This window comes from Chlamydotis macqueenii, chromosome 5, assembly GCF_036417535.1.
Source record: "Chlamydotis macqueenii isolate bChlMac1 chromosome 5, bChlMac1.mat, whole genome shotgun sequence".
Classification (NCBI taxonomy): Eukaryota; Metazoa; Chordata; class Aves; order Otidiformes; family Otididae; genus Chlamydotis; species Chlamydotis macqueenii.
This window is the reverse complement of record NC_141560.1, coordinates 44,444,230-44,467,302: the sequence shown is the minus strand read 5'-3', so window position 1 is coordinate 44,467,302 and position 23,073 is coordinate 44,444,230. Positions and strand designations below refer to the sequence as shown.

At 45.3% G+C, this 23,073-nt stretch overlaps 3 protein-coding genes across 6 annotated transcripts; 1 reads left to right on the top strand and 2 right to left on the bottom strand.

Moving 5' to 3' along the window:
- Positions 1-765: 765 nt before the first annotated feature.
- On the bottom strand, positions 766-4,121 carry FAM180B (family with sequence similarity 180 member B). Of its 3 annotated transcripts, none has more exons than XM_086749169.1 (4): positions 3,945-4,121; positions 3,850-3,901; positions 1,926-2,005; positions 766-1,421 (listed from the first exon to the last, which is right to left on the bottom strand). In XM_086749169.1, the coding sequence occupies exons 1-4, from the start codon at positions 4,119-4,121 to the stop codon at positions 978-980; spliced, it is 753 nt and encodes a 250-aa protein (XP_086605295.1). In that variant the 3' UTR covers positions 766-977. The 3 variants fall into 3 exon arrangements, with proteins under 3 accessions (XP_086605295.1, XP_086605296.1, XP_010126105.2); XM_086749170.1 differs by having other exon boundaries at positions 3,850-3,961; positions 3,994-4,044; XM_010127803.2 differs by having other exon boundaries at positions 3,850-4,045.
- A 5,699-nt stretch (positions 4,122-9,820) lies between these two features.
- NDUFS3 (NADH:ubiquinone oxidoreductase core subunit S3) lies at positions 9,821-15,275 on the bottom strand. The gene is made up of 7 exons (XM_086748083.1): positions 15,135-15,275; positions 14,947-15,009; positions 13,882-13,979; positions 13,491-13,640; positions 11,594-11,719; positions 11,188-11,307; positions 9,821-10,066 (listed from the first exon to the last, which is right to left on the bottom strand). Exons 1-7 carry the CDS (start codon positions 15,178-15,180, stop codon positions 9,899-9,901), a joined length of 771 nt encoding a protein of 256 aa, XP_086604209.1. The 5' UTR covers positions 15,181-15,275; the 3' UTR covers positions 9,821-9,898.
- Positions 15,276-15,324: 49 nt separating this feature from the next.
- KBTBD4 (kelch repeat and BTB domain containing 4) lies at positions 15,325-22,987 on the top strand. Of its 2 annotated transcripts, none has more exons than XM_086748061.1 (4): positions 15,325-15,418; positions 17,524-18,144; positions 20,625-20,731; positions 21,321-22,987. In XM_086748061.1, the coding sequence occupies exons 1-4, from the start codon at positions 15,400-15,402 to the stop codon at positions 22,179-22,181; spliced, it is 1,608 nt and encodes a 535-aa protein (XP_086604187.1). In that variant the 5' UTR covers positions 15,325-15,399; the 3' UTR covers positions 22,182-22,987. The 2 variants fall into 2 exon arrangements, with proteins under 2 accessions (XP_086604187.1, XP_086604186.1); XM_086748060.1 differs by lacking the exon at positions 15,325-15,418 and adding an exon at positions 15,590-15,608.
- The last annotated feature ends 86 nt before the right edge of the window (positions 22,988-23,073 follow it).

Genomic DNA, 23,073 nt, shown 5'->3' with positions numbered 1-23,073 from the left:
ATTAATGTACCTGTAATGGCAGTGGGAAACCTAGAAGAAATTAAAAAAAAATAAATCAAACCCCTTCCAAGGAGATCCTTACATTTATTTAATTCCACACTACAATGTGTAAGACAAAGAAAGGTTAATGATCTCTTTCTATAAATAATTGTACTTCTGATTTTGAAGATAGAGATTGTGTGTTTATTACATTTGGCTTGTAAAGTGCCATAGCTGTACAAAAAAAAACTTCGTAGAGGAGGTAAAATGTGCTGAAGAAATAACTAGGTCATAGTCCTTAGGAATTTAATGAGATACGAGGAAGTATATTCCAAACTGATAACTGACACAAAGCAGTGTACATATGTAAATACGATTAGCAAATACTAGAAAGCTTCATGGAATGCACACATTTTCAGATTGCTTTTTAAAGAAAAATGAGTACATGAGATGGGAAATTACTATGAACACATAAAATGTGATGTCACGTGCAGAAAGCTGAAATTAAACATGTGACCTGTATCATGAAACACAACAGCATCTGCTTAGCTGGTTACTGGAGAGAAGAAAAGATACTGTATTTGTCTGAAACTGCAGAGGGAATATAAGGAGGCTGAACTGTAATATCTGAAATGAAGTCAGCTAGGACACCAGTGTAACATCCTGGAAAAAATGTGCCAGAGCATCTCCCTAGTAAGCAACAGCGATGAAGACAGTTAACACATCTAAACAGCACTGCCCCCTTCAGCACAGCCCACTTAAGAAACAAACAGGAAAAAAAAACAGCAAAGTGTGAAATGCATTTTATAGTTTTGTCCTATTTCATTTAAAAATAAAAGCTTGTGTATAAACTTTAGAGGGCTGCCAAGGCAATGCAGAAAGCAGGATGAAAAGGTGTGACATACTTGTACAAAGTCCTGAATAACATGGAAAGCATTCGAAATAACCAAGGATGCAGCTGAAGTCAGGTGTGTCCTTTCCTACCGTAGTTTCCATTATTAAGTGTATCTCTTGGTCCTGGCCAGGTTAGAATGATAGAAATGTTTCAGGGATGCTAAATGTGAAGGCTTCTCCTTCCAGGGCCAGGAAGCCAGGAGCAGGGTGGTATTTGCAGGGCAGAGCCCTTTGCACAGATCACGAAAGATTTCATCGACCAACTGAAAGAAAAAATTAATCCAGAGATTTTTATCCAGACCCTGCATGGAGCGAACCTGATAGGCACAGTAAATACTGGTGAAAAGGAGATGGTCAAAGTCTGTTAGAGGCAAGGGGGTATCAGTCAGTGAATAATATCTCAGGTGCTGCTCAATATCTGTGGGTGTTTTGGGAACTTCATTCTCTAAAATCTGCATGAACCACCGTGCCGGGCGCAGGGAGGCCAGCTCTTCATCTCGCAGACGGATTGTCCAGTTGGCCTGAATATCCAGCCCTCCCCAGAGCATCTGGAAGGGAAGAGCTGTATGCGCATGGGAAGCCCAGCACAAACCCTCCGCCAGTTATAGCCAAGCTGTAAAGCCATCTGCAACGCTGCCAAATCTCAGTCCAGACTGAGAGATGGCCACTCCCTGACTTGCTGCGCATGACCCACGTCGTCCCACTCCATGTCCTTCTCCGCCAGCCTCCCACCCCTTTTCTGACCGACCCCAGGCCTCGGTTTCCCTGAGGGGCCCGTCCAGCTCTTGCCTCCCACCCTGCCTCTCCCACCGCAGGATGTCCCTTGTCCAGAGCTTTGAGGTGCTGTGCAGAGAGTCAGAGCCTCATTCAGCTGCACCCCGTGATGGGAGGAAGCACAAATGCAATTAGGGCATTGGTGAGGTGTTTTCCAGGTGCTCCCAAAATCCAACTGGGGTGAGAACAAGCAGAACGCGTGAGTTTTTACATGCAGGGAGGTGGGAGTGCGGGCACTAACAGTGCCTCGGCCCACAGGCCCCCAACACCCAGGAGACCTCTAACATGACGTCAGCGTCCTCTGGGCCACGACGGGGTTCGTTGGTGCTGGCAGTGTCCCTGCTGTGAGGATGTTCGTCTGGAAGACATCAGGCAGAGTTTGACAGCACAAGACCACAGCCCTTTGTGTTTATTTTTGTCATTTGGTTGTCAATAATGTTCTCAATATTTCTGAGCTGCCACTCATAGCTTGCCAAACATGACAGATGCTGACCACAGGATTTTGATGAGCAAAACAAGCTTTTTAAGAGAAGCAGAAGTGTTTAAGGGAGGCACATGTAAGTCTTGGATATGATGACCCTTAATCCTGCCAACAGAGCTAAAGCGTATGGCAGCAAAGGCACTTCCTTTGACAGACAGCATGGAAGCCTCTCACACAGAATAAGGGTGGGTTTTGAACTGATGGGCTTCAGTTGCTTGGCAGTATTTGCTGGGGAAAGTAATGCTGCCCAGCAGAAGGAGGGTGCTGGGAGGCTCCTTGACCTGCTGGGGAAAACCCAGCCTGATACATATCCTGGTTTTATGCTTCTTCCCTGAGCATCTGCTGCTGGTGGGGGGCAGAGTGCAAGGGTAAAAGAAACCCAGGAGGATCCATTACAGCTCTTCTCATGTCCAGCTAATTCCTTGCTGGGCCACCCCACATAATTTAAACTGGGAAAAGTGGATAGAAGCCAGAAGAATGGGAGTTTATTAATATGAAAGTTACATTAATCCTAAGAATTCTTCAATTTTCATTTACTAATACTTCTAGTGCTTTAACTTGCTGCTTTTATTTTGCCTTTATTATTTCTTTCTTTGTGAAAAAAAAAAAGGAGACTCAAGTAGCCTCGGTCCAGGACTGTGGGAGGGAGGCTACATCCCCTCCCTTCTTTGTGTTGATCAGTGCAGTGGACAAGTAGCCAAGACCTTCTTCTTACAGACTCATCCTTCAAGTCAAGAGACATGAAATGGAAAAAGTTCTTGTAATATAGTAAGCTCTCTGACACTTTTTTTTTACATTTTTGTATGGATGGAGGCTTTTTTATATTAGAAAAGAGGGAGAATTTATGTTGAGCACTCCAGAGTTAAGGTCAGCAGGTGCTTATAAAACGTAGAAAAAATATTTAATACTGTATGTGTGTGATGACTACTACCAAACCTTGCTTCCAACTTTCCATTCTTGATCAAAGCTTTACAGGGAGATGTATGAGCTGCCTGATGAACTGCACTGCCACCCCCCCAGGCTGTGGAGGTTTGTTTCTCTGCACAGCTGCAGGCTCCCTGATCCAAGCCAGCTGTGGCTCTGGAATGTGAGCAGGGGTGTAGCTGCTCTTTCCTACTCCTCCATGGATGTGCTAGCAAGGCTTTTAGCTCAGGTAAAGATACGACATAATTTCTTTGCTGGTCTTCCGTCTTCTAACTGATCCACTAGGTTCACAGATCCCTCTACTGAGAGACATCTGATTGGCTGCAAAGTCAGTGAATTCGTAGAATAGCTGCCAAACAGTTGTCAATGTTAGATTTTTGAGTAGAGTAAAACAAAAATTAAACAAAGAATAACAAATAATGCACTGAAATAATAGCATGGATTTTCTTTGGAGATGGAAAAATGGTCCCTTATTTTCTTTATCATTCAACAGGGTTTTTTTCCTAAGATAATCTAGAAAATCTACAAACATTATTGCAGGAGCAGACTTTTCCAGCAGACACCCAAGAAAACCCTCCCTCTGCCACTGAAAAAGCAGCGGGTCATCATCCTGCAAGTAGGTACAAGTGCCTCCCCCTCTGAACGGCGCCGGCCGGGACTCGTGCTGTCGCCGGTGCCAGCACAGCTAGCTGAAGCGTTTGACCATATTTGAAGAAGCAGCAAAGTGTCGTGCCCCCAGCATTGCACAAACGTTTGCCAAGCCAAGAAGCTGCATTGCTAGCAGGTGCACTTCCTACCTGTCGGCCTCTGGGATCCAGCAAACACGCACAGGATAAGCCAGGCGTTGAACTGTGCCCGGGCCATAGCAGCCCTGCTCGGCAGCAGCCACCACCTGCTCCGTGGAGGGTGCTGTTTGTGAAGTGAGAGCGGCTTGCTGTGGCGTCTTCCCTCGCTGCTTCTGGTCCCAGCAGCCTCCGTTGGAATGGATCCATCTTTCTGTGTTTCTACTCGCAGTCCTGGGAAGGGCTTGCAGTTCAGCTTGCTGACCCCAAACGATATTTGCCGTCATATTTTGGAAACTTGGAAGACTTTGTTGTGAAGTTTTTGGCAGAATTGTTTAAGCTTCTTTTCCAAAGACCGATTTCCCACTATAATTTATTATAGGAAGCTATTAGCTGCAAGAAACTTCACTACACTTGATTGCCTCTGAAGAAGGGGGACCTCCTGGTCCCTTCTGCCTCTGCACAGAGCCTCTGTCACATCTTCGTGACACTTCTGCTCAGCTCCTTGGCTTCATTTTCAGTTTTCCTTTTTCCTGAGTTTGAAAATCTGCAAACAATCCCAAAATGCCATAAATGGATAAGGCCAGCAGTCCGTGCAGATTCTTGGATGGGCAGTGGCAGCCAAAATATACAAGCAGGCAGAAGAAATGTCACTTATTCCATTCTTTATCAAACCTCCCGGAGGGAGAACTGAATATACTGACCTAGCAAACACTGAGGATTAGAGGCAGCCAGGCTTTAGCACGTCATCGTCCTCTCCTGCGACAAGACTCCTGCGTTACGATGAGCACAGTTTGCCTTAGATATTGTGAATTACACAGGCGAAACTTCATCTGATTCCCTTCAGAGCAGGTATCTGTTCTCTACATATCTTTGCACTTTTGTTAGTGCTCAGTCCTCAGTCCAGCTGTTCTGTTTTTCTACTCTGTATGGCATTTGGGTATTGTATTGTCCTGGGTTCTCCAAGAGGTTCTTGGATGCCAGGATTATACAAATAAGTAATAACATGTATCAATAAGTAATAACACCATCTCTCAGGTTAAAGGTGTGCTTTGGGGAAAGAAGTCTGCCTAGAAAAGAGAGGAGGTGGGGCTGAGTTACAGGGTGTCAGTGTGTAGTGCCTGCTGTCACCAGATAGTTTACTGAGGGCAGGGATGATGTTCCAGTTAGTAAGTTGTCAGTGTGCAAAGCAGCAAGTCTTCCGAAACTTCCAGGATCTGTAGTTGTACCTGGCAATATGTGGACTCATATCAGCCATGAAGAAAAGCAGCACAAAATGGAAGAGTCCCACGGATTTATCAAGGGAGTGGAAGACCTCAAAATCCAGAGCCATTCTTACCCTCAGTTTGAACCAAAATAAGACCTGTGTTTCTGTCATAGCCTTGGTTATCTTCAAGTCAGACTATGCTTGTTTCAGGCTTCATTATTTTCTGCTTCTTATGCTTTAGTTGTAACCCTTTCTTCTGGGATGAGATATCTTTTATTAAACTGTAAATCACATGCTACTCAAGAAGCAGATGCTGATGACCCAACTGTGCAGTGAGATCGATGTGCCTTCTGGTTTGTGCCAGAGTCCCTTACAATCCACATGTGCGCATGATCTTTTCTAGAATTCACTATGCAAAAAAAAAAACCTCTGCATCTCACGGGCCATGAAATAGCCTCCCATTAGCACACAGCATGTGACACAAGGAGGAGTCCAGGATTTTGCCGAACATCTGCAAAGGCCATGTATTACTTTGTCAACAGGAAAATTCCCTAGGAACAGCTTGCAGCTGTTGTGCCTGGAGGAGAATACCCATGTTGGTGGGTGGGAGAAGAGAGGAGGCTGAGAGGCTGTGCTTAGGTAACCCATACAGTGGCAGGCAGGGGACAGGCACCAGTGGTAGGTGCTGCCTTGAGCTGGGGAGATTTTGTAGAATTGCCTCACTATCCTGCACAAAAAGGCAATTGCAGAGTGATAAACATATGCCTTAGTTCTTTGTAAAGCAGCAGCTATTATATGGGGCACAGAAACAAGCCTGAGTTTCTGACAGCTGCACATAAGTCCCCGCAATTGCAAAGTTAGGCAGTGCACCTGCTTCTCCTGAGGGATTTTGTCCTTGCCAGGTATTCACAGCCGAGCATGCACAACCCTGCCCCTCCGCACTCCCTCTGGTCATACCATCTGTTGAAGGAGCGGTTTCAAAATGTTACATCAAGCCAGGTTTCTGCAGGGGCACCTTGGCTGGTTTCATGCTGTCCACCATGACCTCCTGAAGCAAGAAGACAGGAAAGGGGAACAAGATATGACAGATCAAAAACTGCAGGAGGTGGCTGGATGCTGATGCAAAATTTGTTCCAGGTGGCTGAAGCTTTGCCCGTCACAGGGATGCTGGGGCAATGGAGTGAGAAACTATTAAGGGAAGAGAGCAGTGAGGTTGCAGCCACCCTAACCTCAGTTTGCCACGGTCACAAGCGGCAGCATCTGCTGGGAAGAACCCCTGTGGTTCTTACATTACAGACTCCTGTACACCCTAAAGCCTTGCGTCTGTTCATGGGCTTATTTAGCACCTCCATCCACCATTATGTTGTTTGTACAGACCTTTTATTCTGTTACCTTGTGTGGATCTTTGATTTTTCTGTTGTAAACAGTTACATAGCAGTGTTTGTACAGCTGAAGCTCCCCATCCTGTCAACAGGGTAGATTTCTGCTCCTTCTTTGTCCCATTGCAGATGACATCTGTATGCTGGAACAGACATCTCACCACAGGGACTCACGCAGGCTGTGTGTAGGGACACATGGTCCAGGGCAGTGGCAGAAGGCAGAAGGTGTAGTTAATGCAGGACCAGAAGAACGTCTTTGGGAAGCAGGTTTCTTTGAGATGGGACTGCAGGAAGATAGGCAGCATCTTCACGAAAGGGAAATTCTGCATATAGAATTGGAGAAATCTCTTGCTTCAAACATCTTGCCCAGAATTTGAGGAGACCACAGTTCCCAGCCTGGGACTGTCTGGCAGGTGCTCAGGGGAGGAAGATGAGGAGATGAGGAAGGCTAAGGAAAGAAGGGAAGGAAGAAGAACATACATGGCTCCCAGAGAAAGTGAGGTTTGAGTTACAGGAGGCGAAGAAGGAAGAAAACATTGAGGGAAGCACTGTCTGTAACGAGACAGGACCTTCACTGTTATACTGGTATTTTCCAGGTAAGGTGCTGCTGCTCCTTATGCAAAGGCTTTCATTGTCTTTTTCTTTCAGTTTGTGAGCTGCACCCCCTGCTTGAAGGAGTAATGGGCTGTGTGACAGTGACAACGAGGGCCCCATCCAACTGCACCTACTGCATAAAAGGACCACCCTCAGGCTTCACACAACTTGGAGAAGATGTAACAGGATGCAATGTGATGGGTGATACATGGCATGCTGTCATCCAGCCTGTCCTTCAGTAGTCCCGTAATCCCCATTCTGCAAAAGTGCAAGGCCCAGTTGAAATCCCTATCTGGATTTTGACCAGAAATCAATCATAAGGACCTATACAGACAGTGTGGTCATGATGCAAGTGAATACCCTGACACCGTCAATAGCCACATCCTCAGGGAGGAGCGTCTGCTCGCCTGGCTGTAGGGAGAATGTCAGAGTTCTGGAAAACACCAGCAAAACATAGTAAGCTGGGGAAGCTCAACATGGTAACTATGAGTCATCACCTAAAGTCTATTTGTCCCTGCAGTACTGGAAAATTTCCATCTCATCCAACGTCCTCCTACAGTTGGGAATTCCAGCCCAGGCAAACAAGCCTCATGGAGGCTGGCAGTGTGGATCAGGCAGGGACAGATTATTTGGAAGACAGCTGTATGCTTGACCAAGCTGACCACAGCCTTGCCTAGCATGAAGCAAGTGGCCACCAGCCACAAGGAATGCCGAGCGAGCGGCCGGGCTTCGGCCCCTGGGGCTCAGGAGCCATGGAGGAGGGAGTGTGCCAGCACTGGCAGTGCTTTGTGAGGCTGTGTAACCTCCTGTGCCCTCGGCTAATGTGCCTGCACTCTTCATAAGCTCCCAGGCTTCTCTAATGAGAAGATATTTGGGTCCATTAGCAACTATTCCACATACTAAAGACCTGCTGGAGCCAAGACCTGTCCCCACAGGGCTGGCTGCTTTGACTCCAGTACACACATTCTTCAGCAAACCTTGCATTTTGTCTAACTTGACAGGGCATTGTGTCTAACGTTTCTTGATATTATGTCAATCAAATTCTCCCTCTGCACAAATATTATGATTAAATGGCAGTTTTCCTTCTGTTCCTGCTACCATCAGTCTTCTGACTTACCGTACTGGGAAATACGTATGTTTCGTGATACACAAACCGTGAGTCTTGGCATGGTGCCTCAAGCAACCTGGGTTGGGGGAAGGAGAAGGTGGAGAGGAAATGTGCTTTATAAAGAATCTTCACAGCAACAGAAGTGGTGCCAGGAACTTTTCTGTCTTGTGCAATAGGCATGCAAAGAGCCACTGCCGCAGAAAACAGAACCAGCTGTGGAACATGTTGTAGGAACGACTGAAAGTACATTTCCTACCTAATCAGCTCAATTGATGACAGAGCCAAAGTGGAGCTAAGAATTGTATAAAATCCTAAACTTCTGCTGATTTGTGTTCCCTTCTCTTTCCTCTTTCCCATAAAAAGCTATAACTTTTAAGGTGAGTGGTAAATGCTATTAACTACAGAACACTGTTCTGAGTCACATCCCAAACACTGCCAGTCACAGCAGCCTGAAACAAATTAAAAAAAAAAAAAAAAAAAAAAAAAAAAAAAAAAGGGCATTTAAGAAGCCCATGCTTACAAGGCTGGGGTGGAAACAAACAAATACGAAACCTAATTCTTAAAATACAGTTCAGCTCTCTATTCTTGCAAACAGATCAAATTCTAGTCACAATGACTAGAATTGCTAGAATTGCTCTTTTTTTTCTTAACCGAAGTTATTATTGTCCTATCCCTTCCTCCATGCCATACTTTAACCTCCCCAAACCCCTTTTTTAATTAGTGCTCTTAAAATTTAGAAATCTTAAGTACTGATTCAGGGAATCTCTACAAACAGCTTGTGAATCATTTTATGAAATCTCTTCTACAATATTTTTCAGATCTTAATGAGGTCAGTCAGCTTGCTGATGCAGAACTGCATTACACATTTTCTGGACTAAGGACAAGGGATATTATTAATTGATGACTGCTGTAATGCAATCCTGTTCAAACAGGTGGTGGGTGGACTGAAACTACAGTATTTTTCCCCGCATTTTTGGAGATAACTGAGATTTTCCACAAGAGCAAAGATAGTGGTAATGCTATTATATCATACAGCTCAAAATAATTGGAAGAGTGACAAAAAGGCATAGATTCTTGTCTGTGGGACAAGGGAAGGGAGATATTTTTGACTGCAGGAAAAAGCACAGTCTGAAGATGCTGGAAACAGTAAAGACTGCTTGATTGTGAAGAAAAAGCCAGCATGAAGGAGTGGCATGAGTTGCATTACCTGCAACTCCTCTTTCTGCCAGGAGAAGAGGCAGTGACCTAATTCTCAAAGAAACAATGCAGTTTTCCACAATTGTTTTGGTCTGGATCCAGGTACATCTTGTGTTGTGCTAATAACAACTGTATTAGAACCGTTTACAAAAGCTTTCCCTGTTTGCTATATCATTACCAACACTCATCTTGGAGCTGAGATACTGCTGTCCCATGGCTTAAGCTACACAGCTGCTTCAGCACGGTCTCCTTGTGAGTGCTCAGGTTATGATTTATGCCCGCAGGGACAGCTAGCAGAAGCAGTGTATGTAAAGCATCTTAGCCACAGGGAATGCCTGGACTCCATTCAATTTGCAAACCAAAAAGACAAATCCAGCAGCTTAAAGCACCAGATAAACATCTACCAGTCGGATTATCAGGATTGTAAATTAGCATCCCTCACCCCATGCCTTTCATCTAGTTTGAAAACAACATTACTCATGTGACCACAACAGGCAAGAATCTCGTATCAATTTTTATTATTATAAATACTGTATTAGAACAGGAAGGATGGTGTCATGCATCTGCTTCATTCTGCTGCTATTTTGCCTCTTCTTTCTTGGCTCCTGCTTCTATTTTCAGGGGTTCTGGAGCTGTACGATAAGCAGGAAATGCCTCCCAAGGACTATTCAGATCAAACTTGCGAAATTCCTGAGATAGCTCCACAGGCTCTGCCACTACTCTTTTCACTTCATCATCATACCGCACCTAGAACAGTGCAAACAACACAGGCCGGTCATTTTCACACAGTCCCCACAGCATCTCTGCTGTTAGCTGTACTCAGTAATGACCCAGACCACCCTCTGGTACATGCAATCCTACTTCTGATGCCACGGATAGGCCACAGGCCTCTGCCACAGCTTCAGTTCTCCTCATTATTAAACAAGAGCCCTCCAGATGCCACCAAGACCTCTGGACTCTCTCAGAAAACCCTCCTCTTCGCTACCATGTACCTCAAGTGTCCTGGCTAATCACCCTCACCCTGAATCAGGAATGCTCAGCCTACAGTCCATATGAAGTCCACGTGGAACAACACATTTAGTTTGTCATATGACAAAGGCATTTCTCCTGAGTCACTGAAAGAAGGTGGCTCATGCACCTGGTATAGGTGGGGACTGCTCTCATGAATCTTTATTATATGGCAATTTGTTTGGTTTTAGTAGTGCTTCTTAGCACAACACTCAGAACATGGGACAAAAAGACAACCAGGGTGAAGCACAGGTGTGTACCAAACTCCTCTCATTGGCTTGATTTATACTCACTGTGCCAGTCCAGATCTCCAAATGTCTTGGCCTCAAAAGTGCAGAGTAGAGAGGCAGAATCACCTCCCTTGACCTGCTGGCCACACTTCTTTTGTTACAGCCCAGGATGTGGTTGGCTTTCTGGGCTGCAAGCACACATTGTAATCTCATGTTGAGCTTCTCATCCATGGATACCCGCAAGACCTTCTCTTCAGGGCTGCTCTCAATCCCTTCATCCTCCAGCCAGGGGTTGCCCTGACCCAGGTGCAGGACCTTGCACTTGGCCTTGATGAACCTCATGATGTTCACATTGGCTCACTTCTTGAGCTTGTCCGTGTCCCTCTCGATGGCATCCCATCCTTCAGGTGTGTCAACTGCACCACACAGCTTGGTGGTGTCTGCAAATTTGCTAAGTGTGCACTAGATCCCACTGTCTATGTCACTGATGAAGACATTAAACAGTACAAGTCCCAGTACAGACCCCTGAAGGACACTACCTGTCACTGATCTCCATCACATCACATTCACATTGAGCCATTAAGAGTATTGGAGAGATTTGATAATTTTAGACATGAGCATATCTCCTACCTCCACATAACCAGAGAGTGGAAAGTCCTTCCGGAAAGGATGGCCCTCAAACCCATAGTCTGTTAGGATTCGCCTTAGATCAGGGTGGTTGGCAAAGAAAACACCATACATGTCCCAAACCTAAATGAAAGGGAGCCAATTAAGCTGAATCAGATTAGGAAGAAAAACACCCCTTCATGTATTATGCCCATAAAATTTCAATTACATGCTGGCTTTGTGCAGTGACAGCAAAACTGATGCAGAAACTCATTCAAAAGGAGATTAAACACCCTTTTATCTCCTATTCTGAAAAGGCAGCCAGGGAAACACTCCTCTCTTTCTTCCTCAGGGCTCTGGGAATCCGTTTAATCAGGAAAACACAGCCCCTCTCCACAAAGACGCTGCTCCCAACTACACTGTCACTCACCTCTCTCTCATACCAGTTTGCTGCCTTGTGCACAGACACTGCTGAGTCAATAGGTGTCAGCTCATCAGTATACGTCTTCACGCGGATCCGACTGTTGAACCGCAGAGACAGGAGATTGTACACAATCTGAAGCAGAATAAAAGGCGGCATTGGTCTTGTACGGCACTATGGATCTCTTTGCAGTACAGTTCTAGCTAAGCAAAGGCACGTGAAGACTATTTCAAATATTCTTTATCAGCAGAATCACATTCAGCACTTCAGAGCTGGGCACTAGAAGACACTATTACAACAGAGGTTTCAATAGCTTACCACTGATTCTTAGAAGTCTAACAAAAAGGATGTGAGATTTAGAAAACATGACTGATGAAGAAGAGCTGAAATAAAGAGGGATACTAAATCTTTAAAAAAGAGAATACTGAAGGGATGGAGACACTTGACAATAGTTTTTCAACGGTCTCTCACAAAGACAGTATCCAGTGGGAGAAAGCTAAGAAACACACTTAATTTTCAGCAAAGAAGTTGGATACCAGGGAAAAATTCTAACTCTTCTGGTGATGAAGTACTAATAAAAAGGCTGCTTATGAGGATTACCAGAACTGCCGGGGGGGGGGGGGGGGGGGCGAATACTTACTACAAGCAGACTGAAAAAAAAAACCCCAAACCTCTGTAAGAAATTGTGTAGCCTTGTTTGATATTGCCTCTGTGAAGATGGCTGGAAAAGGTGAATTCATGAAGGTCTGTATTTCTACTATTTCTATGAATCTACTACCCTGATTTTCAAAAGAAAAATCCTGAATTAAAAGATCTTCAACTTCTTCAGAGACTGAAGGCCTTTGAGTTGAAGAAACTCTCTCTACAGCTCTCAGGATTTTTGCCTAATCATGAGTTACGTTACGGAAAGTCAAAGCTGTTATTAGCAAAGCAATAAGGAGCTATATTTGAAAACGACATCTGATTAGCTAATATAGATAAGGCAAACTCACCACCCCTCTGTTTCCGAGCAGCTATTAGTAAATGATTTAATACTACAAGATAAATCAAAGGGGGAAAATAAATCAATTACTTTTCACTATCCTTGTTACTTGCTGGGAACTAAAAATCTACCAATTCACTTCTCTTGTCCGAAAGACAGTCTGCCCAGATTAGACAAGGCAAGACAGACATCTCTTCGTCCATAAGGCTGCCTAAACCGCAGTCAGCCTCCTACAGCATGTGAGCCCTAGGAAAATCTGTAAAAGACAGTAGAAGAAAATCCCTATCTTAAACTTCAATAGTGTCTTCATAACAATACTGTGAACAAAGCTTTCTAACAGTAGTAGGTGAGAAGACAATATGCTGAGTCTGTGGTTTCCCCAAAGATATATCTTTTCTTTTTCTATTTGTAGCTGCAGTTCTTCTGCAGCTGAAAAGCTATACAGTGAGATTTTCAAAAGCATCCGTGGGAACCAAATCTCCAATATCCACTGAAAGTCAGTGGAAGTTCAGGCCCCAGATCTTCTGAGACCTTTCTGAAAATCGGCCTAATCTCTTTCAAATAGGTACTGACTTTCAAGGAATGTTTTTAAAACAACTAAGCGGAAGAAGGAAGAGCATCAATTCACATCTGGCCAGAAAGAAGTGTCTAGACGCTCTGGTAAAACCAAACAAAAAAAAAAAAATTGAAAAAGAGAGCAAGAGACTTTCAGCAGAGCACTTAAGGACAGCCACGCGAGGAACCCATGCAGTATCAGTTCTACTACTGCTTCCATGATCAACAGATTAAACAAAACCCAGCATTTCAGAGTGGATTGTCTTCTCACTGGCAGAAAGCAAAAAATGTGGTCAGAGCTGCTACAGCACCCATAGCCATTAGCACTTGTGAAACTCTCTGAGTCTTGCACCTATGAGCAGTTCTTACCTCAAAGCGGTACTGCCGAGATGGGACATCAACAGCAGTCAGGTCAGCCAAGGACTTGAACTGGGCATTAGTGTGATCTCGAAGGAAGGTCAGAACTGGAATGATCCCATCTGGATGGATCATAAGTTCCAGCTCATTGAAACAGGTCACCTGATGAGAACAGTGGAAAGGGCAAGAGTACAAACACCAACAGGACTGAACATTACAAGAGAGCATATGGTACAGCAGACACATAATGACATCAGATAAAGTGGCTTAATAGCAGCACTCATTTTAATGTAATTCTGTCAATCTTTCTTCCCGAGAGCAACTTCTGAAACAGCTAACAAACAAGCAGTGGGTTCGCTGGTTCCTGTCCCCCTCACAAGAAAATTTCTTGAACAGCACCTACCTGTACTTGCTGGATATACTTGGGCAGAATCTCAGCCACATACTCTCCAAAAGCACATAACTGCTTGTGTTCTACTTCATTTTTTGGTCTAACAGTAGCTAAAAAGAAAAATGAAGTTCCCAAGATTATGGCAGGGAATACAGAAAGCTACGGAAAGAAAAGTAACTCCCGTCCCTGACTTAAGAATCCCTTTAACCAATCTAGCTGCTTCTCAGCAGCTCTGGCAGAAGCCAGGCAGCTTCAGGTTCAGATAACCTACAATGTTTATTTATGGTAAATCTGAAGCTAAACATAACATATTTAGAGTAGAATATATAGAATACTGTAACAGAGACTAGACTACAGAAACATGCATGTGTTGTGGTACACAGAACAACATGGAACTGGAGACTTTGATAAGGAAGGAAGTTTGCGTCAGTGCTAAACAGAAATTTTTTTTGTGCATTATAAATACAGCAGGAGGAACAGTCCAACAAGATGAGAAGCAAATAACAAGATGAAAAAGAGAGAAGTGGAGATGACAGAAAAATCTGAACTTAGATACTGCTCATGACATTCAGCTTGGGTCTAGAAAGGATCTTTGTTCCTAGACAAAATAATCCTGGTTTTCTTTGGTGTGCCAGCATCTAAGCAAGCCCCTCATAATCAAAACACTCTGGGATTCCATGTTGCTTTTTGTTGTTGTCGTTACGATTACAAACATGCCTCCAGATTCAGGGCAACGAGGGGCGATGAAGCAGTTGCCCAGGCACAGCCCTGCACAGAACAGGCCGGCAGGCCCAGGAGAAAGGGTGCAGACCGGAGCGCAGAGCGAGCACGGTTATCAGCAGGGCCCCTTTTCTGCACAAAATTCAGCTTTACACGTGACAGGCACCAACCATTTTCTGACACGCTCCCTGAAAAGGTTACATCGCACTAAAACTTCCCCGGAGCAGCCAAACGCCCTAACTCCAAGCTGGGAGCTGTCAGGGACACAACCGCACCCCTCGGTCGCTTCCAGTGCCGCCCCCCGCAACGGAAACAACGGCCCCCGCCCCGCTCCCGCCACCGGCCCCGCGAGCTTACGGTGAGTCTCCGCGGTGGAGCTCCCCGACAGCCGAGCCTGCACGGCCGCCGGGCCTGCGCCAGCTGCGGAGAGAAACGGACACGTCTCACTCACCGACCGACCCTCACCGACCGCCCGGCCCTGCCCGGCCCGCGGCCTGGCCGAGCCCCGCCGCCTCCCCGGGGTGGGGCAGCCCAGGCGGCCTCACCTCGCAGCGCGGCCCGCGCCAGCCCCCGCGCCGCGGCCGCCAACATCCCCGCCGGGACACGGACGGACGGGCAAGGGCAAGGGCACGGACCGGAAGCGGAAAGCGCCCTCCGTCGCCGCGCTTCCCGCAAGGGGAAGGGGGGGCGGAAGCGCGGGGCTTCCCAGGGCCACTTCCGGGTCGGTGGCCGGAAGCTGCGAGTGGTTGGCGGCGGCTGGTGCAGGGTGAGGGGCGCGGAGGAGCCGCTGGGGCACCCCGGGGCGGCGGCATGAAGGGAGGCGCCGCAGGTAAGTGCCGTGGGGGCCGGGGCCGGGGCCGGGGCCCTGGGGCGGGCTGGGAGCCCGGCGGGGCCGCGGGAGGGTGGGGGGAGCAGCCCGGCCGCGGAGGCAGCGAGCTCTGCGGAGATGGGTCCGCTCTCGGGTGCGGGCGTGAGGGGCTCTGGCAGAGCCCGGGCTGAAGCAGCGCTGCAGGGGCGAGGTATCTTTTTGGCCGTCTTCGCAGCGTTGTTGTGGCCTTTGCTTTTGCGAGAATCGGCTTTCCTTTCCTTCCGCCCCCCCCCGTCCCCCCCGCCTCGAAGCGGGAAGCCGCTGTCGGGGGTGCACAGGGGTTCCCTGGTCCCAGGCGCGGTGGTGGCATCCGCGACCCTGTACAGGAGGAGCGGGGAAGGGGAGGCAGGTGTCGGTTACACGGTTGTCACCTGTAGCTTGGCGTATGGCAGGTCACTGCTTTCGTGATGCAAAATACTCGTGGAGCGTAAGATTTTGTTTTATGGGGCACCTTACTGTTGTTATGCTTTTCTTTCTTTATAGTGGAGATGCCGGGGATGCAAAGGAGAATGTTTTGTTTACAGAGAAGGATGTGAAATTTACGGCAGTCTTTAGCTGCTATGGACATTTCTTTTGTGATTTGGCAGCAGTCGTCTGGAAATCGTGTGAGGCAGCAAGGGTGGGCAGTTCTGCAGGGCCAAAAGAGCAGAGCAGTTCATCCATCCGTATCCTGGTGCTCTGCGTGGTCCCGTCGGCATTCTGGGCTACAGCTTCTGAGCGCCTTAGTTGTAAGGATCAAGAGCTTTTAACTGAACTGGGAGCCAGTTTGCAGGATAGCCTTGTACTTGGTAAAGCTGGAAAAATCATACTGATGTGTTCTGTGCTAATTGCAGTTGCTTAGTCTCTTCCAGACTAACGTATAGATACTTTTCAGACAGACTGGAACTATTGTAAAATCACAATAAGGGTATAATTAAGGCAGGCCATCGTCAGGGACGGGACAGACTTGTCCAGCCAATTGGGTATGTAAGATGCTGCTTCCCGTGAACAGAACTTGAGCAAAGAGCTTCGGAGGCCTCCCGTGTCAAGCAGAGCTATTGTTAAAAAAGAAAAAAAAATGCATCTTTGACAAAATAAAGCATGAACATGTAACTGACTCTCCTGGAGAAAAATCCCATCTTTGGGAAACATTGTACTGGAAATCATATTCAGCATTAATTGAAGAAATTTGCAATTTCAATCACCATGACTGATAATTGAGGTGCAAAAATAAGTTTGAAGTGAATGCAAGCGGGCCTCTCTTTGCTCCTAATATTGTCAAGAGCCGTGTTAAAAAAAAAAGAGCAGTTCTCTGGTTTAGCTTTTTCAACCCACAAACTGCTTGGAGCTCTGCAAACAATCTCTGATACCTGCTAAGAGATGTTATCTTTTAAATTGAGTTCTCCTTGCCTTTGGGGAAACAGCAGCTCGCAACATCTAACAGGTTCTTTTGCATGCTGAAGGTGCCTGGCGCATTAACAAACTGGATATAACCATCACCTATCTCATCTTGTTAGCTTGGAGGACGGGTGGTTATGTCTGGCAGAATTCTCATGTATCTTTTTGGTAAAAAGAAGTTCACTGTACTTGATACCACGGGACAGATTCATCATGTTGGTTTTGGATGGTAATTAACTCTTCCTGATGATAGGAACTGCTTTCTGTGCTCTTTGTTAGTATAATACTGTAATCCTTTTTCCATCTAGCCCAGTAACGGTGCTGCAACATTCTTTGGCTTCATGAGTTTCCTAGGGCAGTCACTGGACTTTCCACCTGAATAAGTGTTGCTGCATTTCTTTGTGTCAGTGAAATGAGTGGTGGAAGGATAGACACGTCTCCCAGTTCTGCTGGGATGTGATGCTCACTGTACTGGAAGTTTGGTATATACTATAATTTTAATTATGCCAACTTCTCATTCATGGTTTTTGATTCTGAAGCTCAAGCAGAGGTTTCTGGCTGTGCTATTTATACTCAGTCTAAAATATGCTGGCCTCTTACCAATAGGTTTGATTTTTCCCTGTATGCTGAAGTACTGCATAATCTTGTTAGTGGAGAGAGAAAGCCATATAATTACTGTGATTTTACAGATTGCTGGAGGTCTGATCTGTGCAGCACCATGGACTCATCAGAAGAGACTGGAGGCTCCTCTGCAGAAGAAAACTACTTTGTGAACTACACCTTCACCGACCGCTCCCACTCCGGCCGTGTGGCCCAGGGCATTATGAAATTATGCTTGGAGGATGAGCTCTTTGCTGATGTTACAATATCAGTGGAAGGCAAAGAATTCCAGCTGCACCGTTTGGTCCTCTCAGCTCAGAGTTGCTTTTTTCGTTCTATGTTCACTTCCAACCTAAAGGAGGCCCACAACCGGGTGATTGAGCTGCAGGATGTTAGCGAGAGTGTCTTTCAGCTCCTTGTGGACTATATTTACCATGGGACTGTAAAGCTGAGGGCAGAGGAGTTGCAGGAAACTTATGAAGTGGCAGACATGTACCAGCTGACTGCCCTTTTTGAAGAGTGCTCCCGTTTTCTGGCCCGTACGGTGCAGGTTAGGAACTGTCTGCAGGTCATGTGGTTGGCCGATCAACATAGTGACGTGGAGCTCTACACAGCTGCCAAACACTGTGCAAAGTCACATTTGTCTCAACTGCAAGACACAGAGGAGTTCCTACACCTGCCTCTCCGCCTACTGACAGACATCCTTACAGGTAAGGAGTTCTTGAGACCAGCCAGGATGCGGATGTAGATGTAGAAAGAGACTTTCAGAGAGTCTATCAGGAATTGAACAAAATAGATTGAAAGATCCAGGCTTTCATAATCACTGTCTATTCAGAGGCTTAGCTAAGCTAAGCAAAGCAAAACATTCTGGAAAAAAACCCTGTTAATTGTTGCTGGAGATAGAGGGATGCTGGTAATTCCCAGCAGTTCCTAAATCAACAAGTCAGAAGTATTACAGGTTTTTTAAACCTAACTTAGTAACTTTCAGCAATTTGTTGTATATTTGTTTTCATTAAAGAAGCCAGAAATTAACATCTTATGAAAGTCTTTCTTTTTTCTGTAGTTGATAATCATTTAACATAGTAATGTGACAGCTCAACATTTGTAAGGCTTGAGTAAAAGACATATTTTTAGACTATGTTAGTGTTATTAACAATTGTATATAATTGTTAGAATTATTTAGGCTAGGCAGTCAGATGACTAAAATAGAGGCATTGTAACATCTTGGGTAATACAGTCATTACCCTTCTTGTAAAGGTAATAGCCTTCCGCAGTAGTAGATGCAGTTACTCAGTGTTGTGAAGGATGTGTTGACACATCAACAACTTAGTCCACCTGCCACCAATCCTTAAAAACTCTCTGCTGCCCTAGTAGGTACAGCCAGTACATCTCCATGATGCTGCAGTTACAACTCAATTTTTGTGTGTTTATGTATCATTGCTAGAGGAAGCAAGAATGTAGAAGAAGCTCGTACATGCAAACGTGCTGGACTTGGGACCAGAGATTGCCCCTTTCTTGCTTTCATTAAATAATTTTGTAAATAGTTAAATAACTATACTTTGTGTGTCATGTGTTTTATATGCTCTTACAACAGTAAACCTACCGTGACTGGTTTCTTTGGAATACTGGCAAATCTGTCCATAAGACTTAAAATAGCCTGTAAGGCTCATGCTATGCATGAGAGTCTTTACACATATTGCATTGTATTATCTATTGCATCTAAAGAAATTCACAGTCAAAAACCTATTGAGGATATGGATTGATAGCTCAGAAAAACTATGATAAAATCAGAGTAATTTTGATAACTAGCTAAACTTATTTTAAAATAAGTTGTGTGTTTATGAAAATAAAATCCTAAAATCCTGAAATCAAGCTACAGAGGTCAGTCACCCTTAACTTCCTAGGGATTCCATGTAGTAACCGTAGTTTTAGGACTGCAGCCTTTAGTGTTTGTGGTCCTGAATTAAAATAATTGCTCAATAAAACTTTTTTTCCATGCATCATCTATTTCCATATATAGAATCACGTTACTCAGTATTAATGCCAAAACTTAGCTTATAAAATGGATTAAAATCTGAAATATACTCCTAGTGCTGGTAGGGAAAATATTTTTGTTTTGCAATTCCTGCATCTTTGTTTAGTTAATGGAGAATTAAATAGAAGAAGCTATTAGTGGCAAGGATTAAAATTAATTTAATGAAGTAGTAATTTATTAAGCTTAACTTTTGTTGCACTCTAGGACCCATTTCAAAATCAAAGTTTTTCCATTTAACCACTACATGTGATGGATAGTTTATGGAAATCCCTTTTATTAATAAACAGAGTTGAAATGCCCACTTTTGTTCCATGCTTTTTCTTCTCCCTTCCAGTATAGAGAAGAGTGTTGGAATTTTCTGATGCCTTCAGCGTCATTGAATTCAGAGTTTGTCATGAGAGCAGACTACAAAATCAGAGAGCCTTCGTAGGGAAGCCTCTCAATGCATACAGGCATAATTGCTGGCTTCCAAACTGGAAGTGAATACCTAAAATCTAGGTAATGTACTGGTGACGATGATGCAATAGTTTGTGGTATAACCAAAACTGCCAGTTATGTCTGGAAACAAATTGAAATCTGATGCAGTCTGTTGAGTGTTTCCTACTGTCACACTGCTAAGGAAAGCTATAGTAGCTCATTGGGGATTTCCAAATGTAAGAGGATAGCAGCAACACCAGATGTTCAGTCTGGAGGGTCAGCTGTCTGACAGTGCTCAGAGAAGGAAAATTTCTACAGATTACTTTTGCTAGATAGGTTTCTAGGACCAGCCGGAAAGAAAGGCAGCTGCTGAGATTCTCAAGTAAGAGAATCTTTCTGCCTAAATGCTTACATAAGAAAGTATTTTTTATCGTCACAAAGCATGCAAGTTCTCTTTCCTGCCGTCTTTCTCTTGGACCTAGGTTCCTTTGTTGAAACGCATCCAAAGTGCTTAAGATCTGGCAGCTCTGTCTTCTGATATTTAGCCAAACCAATTACATGTAGATGTCTGGCTGGCAGTGCTGATCACACCTGCCAAAATCTATAAACCTCTGTATCTTTTTTTCCTCTCTAGAAAGTAGAGTTTGTGGGGGGGAAGGAGTCGCAGGAAAAGGATGTTCCTGAGTACATACAACTTTGTTTAGATATCATAAATGCCTTTCTGTCCCCAAACTGCAGATGGCGTTCCATGTTCTCAGAATCCAACAGTTGCCATAGAAACCTGGATCAACTTCAACAAGGAGGAGCGAGCGGGCTTTTCAGAGACGCTGCGATCAAGTCTGAAGGTATAAAAAGACCTTCTGTTCTGGGGTTGGTGTAGCACTTGCTGGTTTCACACTTCCCAAGGCAGAGTATTCTGCTCGCAGGTGTGACTTGACAGTTGCAAAACACAAATGCCGTTGAAATTCATGGTGGTTGTGTGAGGAATACTTTTCATTGTCATAAATAGCAACCTCAGTGACAGCTTTTTTAATTTAACCTGAGGCTGCTTTCAGTAGTGATTGGAGCAATGCCACAAATAACTTCTTTCACCAGATGCTCAGTTACCAAAGAGACCATTCAGAAATCTGAGTTTGGCATTGCCCTTATAATAACTCTGTTTCATCAGTGATGTAACCAGCCTTTGTCTTAACCACAGACACTTGGGTTCCAGTGAAGTCTGTTGCTATTTTGCAATTCAGTCAGGTATGAGCGGTACCTTGAAAAGGCTTTGAGGCTCTGAGTCCTGAACACTGTAGGGTGGCAGGACTCAGGAAGCAAGTCACACACCTCTGGCCCACAGGTGGGTCCTTAGCTGAAAAATTCGGTCTTAGGCATCACTGATGTTTGTGTAAACAAGTTGAATTCTGCTGACACACTCCTCCTTTCTCTCAGGTGATTGGAGAAAATGTTCACATCTACCTGATTGGAAAGGAGTCATCACGTACACACTCACTTGCTGTCTCTCTGCATTGTGCTGATGATGACTCCATAAGTGTCAGTGGCCAGAACAGCCTGTGTCACCAGATCACCGCAGCCTGCAAGCACGGTAGTGACCTCTACGTCGTTGGTGGCTCCATTCCACGGCGCATGTGGAAATGCAATAATGCGACTATAGACTGGGAATGGTGTGCCCCTCTGCCCCGTGACCGGCTCCAACACACCCTGGTCTCCGTGCCAAGCAAGGATGCAATATATTCACTGGGGGGGAAGACTCTACAGGACACTCTCTCTAATGCCGTCATATATTACAGAGTACGAGACAATGTCTGGACAGAGACCAGCCAGCTGGAAGTGGCAGTCTCTGGAGCTGCAGGTGTAAACCTTAATGGTGTCATTTACCTGCTGGGTGGGGAGGAAAATGACTTGGACTTCTTCACCAAGCCCTCTCGGCTAATTCAGTGCTATGATACCAACACAGAGAAATGCCACGTGAAGCCATACGTACTGCCTTTTGCGGGGCGCATGCATGCTGCTGTCCACAAGGATGTGGTGTTCATTGTAGCCGAGGGGGATTCACTGCTGTGCTATAATCCCCTGCTGGATAGCTTCACCCGGCTGTGCCTGCCGGATGCCTGGAGCTCAGTACCATCCCTCTGGAAAATTGCCAGCTGCAATGGCAGCATCTATGTCTTTCGCGACCGCTATAAAAAGGGTGACGCAAATACTTTTAAACTTAACCCAGCCACCTCTGTTGTAACAGTCACAAGTGGCATCAAAGTGTTGCTCACTAACCTGCAGTTTGTCCTGGCCTAAGTGGGCAAAACAGGCCCAGTGATAGGGCAGCAACGGTGTTCTGCTGTGTAGCTCACAGCCACCCACCACCCTCAGCACCAGTCCCGGTTACTACGAGCTCACAACATCCAGTAAAGACCCCGTCCTCTATACCTGTGCAGAGGAAGTACAGGCTTTCTGGCTGTGGGCCTATTCTTTTACATAGCACTATTAAAGTTGAACTGCTGCATCTTAGATTTCAGATGGACTAAATGCTATTACTTTGATCCCTTGACGATAAGCTGCTTGCGTTTGAGGCCCCAAACTGCAGCAAATGGCTTTTTTAGCCTGGAACCAATCTGCCAGTAACAAATCCTATAGCATATGGACAACGTCCTCCTTGGCCCAGACTGCTAGTCTTAGCTGCCTGGGAGACTGTGTGTTGCTGCCATGTCAGTCACAGAGTTAGATGTGCACCATATCCTCCAGGGATATCCCCAGTTAAATGTTCCTGTGTCCATATTGCAGAAGAAGGGACTGGCAGAAATATTTACAGCAGACAGATTCCACAGCTGACCCCAAGACTTCTAGTAGGTTACATTATTCAGCACTTCTCCTAGAGGAGTGGTAACAAACTAGGAACTTGCTTACTGCTCTGTCATCACCTAGCATACAGAGGGAGATTGTTTTAAGGAACATTTACTTCCTTTACTGTACAGGGAATCCCCACCTGTAATCATAATGTAGTGTTGGTGAAAGACAGAATTAAGACCACTTCCTCCTACCCCTCTTTGTTGGCACTGTAACCCTTTGGGTAAGAATCTGAATAAAGTCTCTGCTGAGACAAAGTTTTCTTTTCCTTTGCTGCAAATATTACAGAATGTCCTGTGGATTGCAGTTCAGCTCAGCACTGACACTGTGTGTGGGAGAGAAG

Coding starts and splice junctions, on each gene's coding strand:
- KBTBD4 (XM_086748061.1), top strand. Junction 18,145..20,624: donor ACTGACAGACATCCTTACAG/GTAAGGAGTTCT, acceptor CCCAAACTGCAG/ATGGCGTTCCATGTTCTCAG. Junction 20,732..21,320: donor CGCTGCGATCAAGTCTGAAG/GTATAAAAAGAC, acceptor CCTTTCTCTCAG/GTGATTGGAGAAAATGTTCA.
- NDUFS3 (XM_086748083.1), bottom strand. CDS start 15,180: ATGTTGGCGGCCGCGGCGCGGGGGCTGGCGCGGGCCGCGCTGCGAG. Junction 13,641..13,881: donor AGTATATCCAGCAAGTACAG/GTAGGTGCTGTT, acceptor TGTTCTCATCAG/GTGACCTGTTTCAATGAGCT. Junction 10,067..11,187: donor CACTCTCTGGTTATGTGGAG/GTAGGAGATATG, acceptor GCACTGTTCTAG/GTGCGGTATGATGATGAAGT.
- FAM180B (XM_086749169.1), bottom strand. CDS start 4,121: ATGACGGCAAATATCGTTTGGGGTCAGCAAGCTGAACTGCAAGCCCTT. Junction 3,902..3,944: donor CAGCACCCTCCACGGAGCAG/GTGGTGGCTGCT, acceptor GCCCGGGCACAG/TTCAACGCCTGGCTTATCCT. Junction 1,422..1,925: donor ACGCTGACGTCATGTTAGAG/GTCTCCTGGGTG, acceptor CTTCCCTTCCAG/ATGCTCTGGGGAGGGCTGGA.